This window comes from Balaenoptera borealis, assembly GCF_965194805.1.
Source record: "Balaenoptera borealis genome assembly, chromosome: 6".
NCBI lineage: Eukaryota > Metazoa > Chordata > Mammalia > Artiodactyla > Balaenopteridae > Balaenoptera > Balaenoptera borealis.
This window is the reverse complement of record NC_138863.1, coordinates 56,680,244-56,687,089: the sequence shown is the minus strand read 5'-3', so window position 1 is coordinate 56,687,089 and position 6,846 is coordinate 56,680,244. Positions and strand designations below refer to the sequence as shown.

Here is a 6,846-nt window from a genome sequence, read left to right as displayed (position 1 = left end):
CTGTGAAAGAAGTGGGGGAGAAGAAGACAAGAAGAAGACAAGATTGGACTTCTGAAAATAACATGGCAGAATGAGACAGTGAAACAGAAGGGGAAAATACAGAAAACGAAAAAAGAGAACAAGAGAGATAAAGAATGAAAAATAAATAAATAAATAAATATAGAAAAGACAAAAAAAAGAAAAGTAGAGAAAACAACACCACAAAAGATAGGAAGTTTATTTCAAGTTAGCTATAGCCAGTTGCTTGCAGTTGGATTCCACTCCAGAAGGTATCTCTCAGGATATCTTTGACCTTCAGCACCTAGTGTATGTGCCTAGCATGTCAGGGTCCTCAAGAAGTGTTGGCTGAAATCACAAATAAAGGAATGAATGAACCTTTGTTCTATAATCTTGGAAGCATGTATTGCTTGAACTGGTCTATGACTATGAATAGGCATTCCATCATACATTTAAAGTCAGTGGAAAAAGTGAGACGGGAACTAGAAATAATTGAGTTTGAATAGCTCCTCACAACCTTTAAACCTGAGACCTTGAAAAGAGCAACTATGAGGTCAGAACAATTATTCTTTGTCCTAGAAACAGGACATCACTGATGACTCAGAGCAGTCTGTTTAAGATAGTGTTTCAAATAAACTGGGTAGAAATGTCCTTGTTTTGTTTGCCTCTGGCTGGGCTGAACTGAGGGTACAGTGAGCATTGAGGTATCTATGGCCTTGATGTTGTGGAAGGTGACAGGAGGGAAATGGAATAAAATTTGCGGAATAATTTATTTTTGAAAAACTTCAAAGGGGGCAAGGAATAGCAATATTACCAGAGAGTTAATAAGAAGGTGGAGCTGGGAGGCATTCAACTGCCAAGTGGGAACCTCCAGTAGAATATTCACCTGGTTGGGGTAATTCACTTTCCAGAGATATATGAAAGGACTGTGGCAGGGCTGTCCCCCATTCAAGGACGCTCTCTAGTAAAGTCAAGGAAGCCTGTTCTAAGGATGTGGAAGGAAGTTAGCCCTTCCTCTGGGGGAAAGTATGAATCCAGTGTCTCCAATCTGTGGACTTACTTGTGTGTGTGTTGTGTGTGTGTGTGTGTGCATACACGCACACATGCTCATACACACTCATGCAAAGTTCAGATGTCTAGGACTTGTGATGGGAATGGAAAGAACCAAATAAGCAGAAAGCTGCTGCCTGGCAGGCTGAAGGAGGATGACGGGTGTGGGCAGGAAAACAACATTCTGCACAGTAGTAGGGTATCCTTGTGGATCACATGGAAACACAGCAAAAGTGCTATACCAGCTTGGCTGCAGTTTTAAAGAAAAGGATTATCTCTTGGGATGAACTTTCTCCTGGGGATGAACACACTCTCTGCATCCAGATTCAAATCCATCAACTTCCACCTGTCATCTCAAGCTACACTCCTCTCCCATTTCTTATCAAAGGGACAAGCATTCTCATTTCCTTGGCTCTAAATCACGAGCTTCTCCTCCTCATTCTTCCCTTCATTCAATCTCTTCCCCTTTAAAATGTTTCTTGGATTCACTCTTTTCCTCTCCCTGCCTGGGCATATATCTAGCTGGTCTACCTAATTCCAGATCATTGCCCTTCCTATAGGAAATATAAGACCCACATGCAAATAATGAAATACTATCCCATAATCCAAGACAGAAATGATGAGTGTTACGGTAACAATGGCCCTAAGTACTAGATTTCCCAGACACTTCAGATTTCATGTAGTTTTTAAAATTTTCAATAAAGGTAATTTGTAAAATGCATATGTTGAAAGATAAAAATTTTAAAATATTATCTGATTTTTTTTGCATTTCTTTTTTTCCCCTTTGACCTTCTTCCTCCCCTATTCACGCAGCTGACCATGTCTCTTGCTCTTTAGCTCAAGGAAGGGATGAAACAGCATTAAGCAGAAGAAGCATTTTCTTCCTGACTTGCGTATTTCAAAAGCACAGCCCCTTGGGGGGATAAAGACATCATTATTAGGGCAGAGGTGAAGGAGGAGGGAGCAGACATGAATATAAGCTAGGCTCTTCCTCTTCACCTCTAACCAAAGGGAAGACCCCCCACGATTGATGGAGGTAGAGGGAGTGAAATTGGTAAATTAGTATGGTTACTTTGCAGGTGAATTTGACAGTATATGGTAAGATTGAAACTCTGGAGAAATTTTTACACATATATGTAAAGATGTTTGTACAAAAATGTTTCTTGCAGCATGACTTCTAAAGAAAAAAAAAAAACTTCTGACAACTTAAATGTTCAATCACAGAAGAGGGAATAAATTAAATGTGGAATTTTGGGTCAACCATAGACTATTCTTTTTGGTTTGTTTTTTTTTTTCTAACTTTTCATTTTATATTAGAGTATAGCCAATTAAAAATGTGATAGTTTCAGGTGCACAGCAAAGGAATTCAGCCATACATATACATGTATCCATTCTCCCCCAAACTGCCCTCCCATCCTGTATAGCAATTCAAAGACATTGTTTAAACAACAGGAAGAAATTATAGGGGAATCTAGACCTTAGAATCCAACTGCCTGATAAGCCTTAAGACTTGAAATATAAGTGCCTCGTTTTACAGATGAGAAGGAAGAGGGGCCTGAAGTTAAATGGCTTCTCATGTTGTTTACATTTCTGACCTGGCGTTTTGTCCATGATGTCATCTGATACCCCAAGCTGCCTGGTATAGTTTTCAGTCTATTCCAGGAAGTAGAAAGTTGTTCCCTCTGATCTCCCCAGTATGCTAGCACAGAAGAACAAGAAGAGGAGGGGAGAGGGGAGGAAGAAGAGGAGAAAGAGAGATGTCACCCCTTGCTCTTGAGGTCACAGTCCAGATGAAAAGCAGGATCAAAACTGGAAGCCATAAAAGCCCCCTAAGTAACCAGTTCTCATATTTCCTACATTCATACCTAAGGGGTTTCCCGGTCCTCTCTGGATCTCCATTTTCTTATTAGCAAAACAAGGGGTTCAACTAGAAGAATTATATCCACCCTTAAGTTCAAAATATTATCCTTGCAACGACTCTACTTCTAGGTATAGAATCTGGCTGTCTAGATCTTCACTGTTGAAATCTTCATCCATAAAATAATTTTTCATCCACTTTCCCAAATCTTTTGTCCACACCCTAAAATTTTCCCCTGGTTGATCAAACCTAGAGACCGTATTTGATGCTTCTTTTCCAATATAATGTTTAATTCTCAACACTCCTAAAAACTTGTGGGAAGGATCTTCTGTCTCAGCTTTCAAGAGAGGCACTAAATAAAAATCTCAACACTAAATGTCAATCCCAGCAGTTTTTCAAAGATTGGCAGCCCGATGTCAGTGAAATGGCCTTGGCTCCATCTCTGTGAAAGCCTGAGGTGGGAGTGGAAGTCGTCACAGCCCTGGCGCTGACCTCCTGGCATGATCTGGTGGGCCGAATGGGAGTGGGAGTCAGGAACTCCACGTAAAGTACTAATTGTGTGACTGACTTGGGCTGTGACATTGGAGGAAACTGTTCCACCTCTAGGCTTCTTTTGCAAAGGAAGAAAAAGCTGTAAAGAGAAGAAGTTCTCTGAAAAGCACATTACACTCTACAGGCCAAATGTTACAGTCACTAGGGAAGCAAAAGGAGACTCAGCTTCTTCCTCAGCCACGACTGTATCCTTCTGGGTGTCCCCAGCCACATTGCCAGTGGCAGGATTTCAGAGTGTCACAGCCCAGCCGTCAGAAACACATCGACTCTTACGCAAATGGCTCAAATTCACTTTTCACTTTTAAAGTAACACACTTTTAAAAATTATTAATGGTTTAGTTGTGTGACCACCCATGAGTGAAGGGCATTTCCCTCTCCCACATCTTTAATGGAAATAATTAATGAGGTGTTAGAAATTAACAACAATTAACAGTGCATAGGAACAAAGGCAGAAGGTCAGAGACTCCAAAGAAATACAATATAGCTTCTCAGGTAGAATCTTGCGGTTTCAAGGAGGGAGACCCCAGGAGCATTTTCCCTGTTACACAGGTTGCCGTTATACTGATCTTTCAAATGGGAAAAAATACAGACAATGGTTCTAGTAGTCTTACATCTTAACAGTACAGATTTCTCTGACGAATTCTGAGAATTCCTAGCCTTGGTACATCTCTCTCGGACACAAATACAGCTGTCACTCCAGAACACGGGCCCAAACACCGTCATTTTTTAAGATTAAGCATGTTAATGGAAGGAAGTAAACTAGCTGGCACTTCCATCAAGCTTATTCATTTTGCTGAACAAACAAAACAGTGTAACATATTACAGTTTTCAGCTTAGTGTTAATAAGCATTGCTTGATATATAGTGCAGACATAATTTAGCAATAGCATGATCATTTTAGATTGTATTGGATTCTAGTGGATTTCTGGTAATAACTGCCACTTTGAGTAATTATTAACATACATCAATTATACAAATTACATGTGTGTGTGTCTGTTTTTTTATGTTTAGCCATAGGATCCCTGCAAGCATTATTGCTATATATAGGTAAATTCATAAATAAATTGCCTTAACTTTATCTACCTGATAGATAAGTGCCAAAGAATGTTACCACTGAGGTATTGGGTCTCCCAGCTTCACGCTATGCATCTTTTCCCATTTTCTAAAACACAGCCAGAAGTCCTTGAGCCAAAGTCTCACATATATCCCCAATGTTGAAAATAAACTCAGAGAAAGTGAGTCAAGCTCAAATATACAAATTGATGATCTCACCAAGGATATCCACCAAGGATATCCTACTAGAGAACGGGCATGGGATAGATCTATTCTGCTTCCACCCACAAACTAATTACAATTATAATTACATTACCTGTAATTATAAACATAATTAATTATATTCCTGCAGTGCTTTAGAGCTTACAAAGTACATTCACAGACATTAATTATTTAACCTCATCAGTACTCTGCGAGGCAGGCAGAGCAAAAAACCCACAGAATGGCACCAAGGGCTTCTCACTGAGCCCAGATCTGTTGCCTCCAGGTGGCCATTTCCTTCTCTCTCTCTCTCTCGTGATTATCTCCTTAAACCAAGCTTATGCTGAAAGTGAGAAAAGATCCCAATTTCTAGAGACAGTGATGGCTCTGGCTTCTTGGTCAAGCAACTTCCAAACAAACCAGCACAAGTGGTGTTCAGAGAAGGAATGAGCCAGAATTTGTAGGAGGGGGTACCAGTCACAGTGACCTCAAGGCCTGGGTTTTGTCCAGTATGCAGGATCAGTTGGCACTTCCAGAGCCACGGTCCATGTTGTCACGGACAAGAGTCATTAGCAGAATGACAGACTTTGGGAGCTAGAAGAGCAAATATCTATGGTGCCTCTAAGAGGTGCACCTTGTTGGGAATGCCAAGAGTAAGTCAGAGCCCCACGCAGCCTTGGTAACGGGAGAGACCCTTGTCATAACACCATGCAGTTCAGCCCTTGGCTTTTGCAGGTTAGAAGCTCAAATGTACAGCCTTCTGCCCGCCTTTCAAGGTTCTCCCCCCACTCCCCACCTCTCAAAATCCAACCTGCCACATCTCTCTAGGCTTACTTCCCCTTATGCCTTCATATCCCATCCACTCACCATCTCACAACCAAGCCACTTCCTATACCTTCCAACGCCGTGCTGGGCTCCGTGTTGCAGGGCTCCCGACCCCGCCCATCCTTCAAGTCCCAGCCCAAGGCCTGCCTCCTCCGATAGAAGGGAAAGTAGATGTTGGCCCTTCTGTTGAGAACTTAGAGTTTCCTTGGCAAAGAAATTTGTACTCAAATAACTACAATAGAAGTTGTAAGGTGTTCAGGGCCCTAAAACAGTGCTACTTAAGGTGTGAATGAGCGAGGTCAATAGTACCTCGGAACTGGTTAGAAATGTGAACTCTTGGGTCCCACCCTAGACCTACTGAATTAGGATCTTCAGGGCTAGGAATCAGGATTTTAACAAGCCCTTTAGGTGAATAAGATGTCTGCTAAAGTTTGAGAACCCCTGCCTTAAAAGGAGATTTTTATGCCAAGTCAGAAGAGGAAGTACTTCTAGGAGATGGCCCTATAGGACTGATAGGATTCAGACGCCTGGAGATGGGTAACAGGCATTCCAAAGGTGAAGGCAATGGGAGCAGAGGCCTGATCCAGGGGGGTGGTCTGGGAACAGCAAGGACTTCCATATGGCCAGCATCTAGGATGGCTGCAAGAGTTGCTGGTAACTTTCAGTAATAACATATTAATGTTATTAAATAATAACAATAATAATAATAACAGTTAACATTTACTAAGCCCTTATCATGTGCCATGTAGATTTCTAGATGTTATTCTAGAATATTCTTTCTCACCAACAACCCTATTGAGCAGAAAGTGTTTATTAGATGATCCCCATTTAAACATAAGGAAAGGGAGACTTGGAGAAAGTAATGAAACTGCCCAAGTCATACAACTTGGGTTTGAATTTTCACAGCAATGAGGATATAGGTTGAGTTTTAAGCTTGGCAGTCACAGCTTGACTTTAAGGCAATTTGAGAACCATATAGGGATGACTGACACACAGACAATTCAGTGGCAAGGAGACCGGTTGACAGCCATAATCCGAGAGAGAGAGGAAAGGGAGCAAGGATTAGCACTGGGGCAATGGGAATGAAAAGAAAGGGGCAGGTTCCAGACAGCACAGGGTCTGAGGAACAGGACTTGACAAGGGATGAGATGGACAGGGCAAAGGACAGACTGGAGTCAAAAACTATTCTGGGAGCTTAGTCTGGGAGGAAACTGGAATCATTAACCAAAGAAGAAAACAACAATAATAACAACAAACACATCACCCTCTTCTTCATATTGGACTGTATTTATCAAATACTTATACTCCAGA

The 6,846-nt window shown here is 41.4% G+C and overlaps 1 protein-coding gene across 5 annotated transcripts in view; it reads right to left on the bottom strand.

Annotated features, from left to right (window-relative positions):
• LOC309630428 (uncharacterized protein) overlaps window positions 1–6,846 on the bottom strand; it is a 547,317-nt gene that overhangs the window by 173,866 nt on the left and 366,605 nt on the right. Inside the window, exon 7 of one of the 5 annotated variants that reach the window (XM_082395675.1) lies at window positions 2,643–2,746. The exons of the other annotated variants lie outside the window; for them this stretch is intronic. Coding sequence (XP_082251801.1) covers window positions 2,643–2,746 — 104 coding nt within the window. The remainder of the gene's footprint in view (window positions 1–2,642; window positions 2,747–6,846) is intronic. 5 annotated transcript variants of the gene reach the window in all.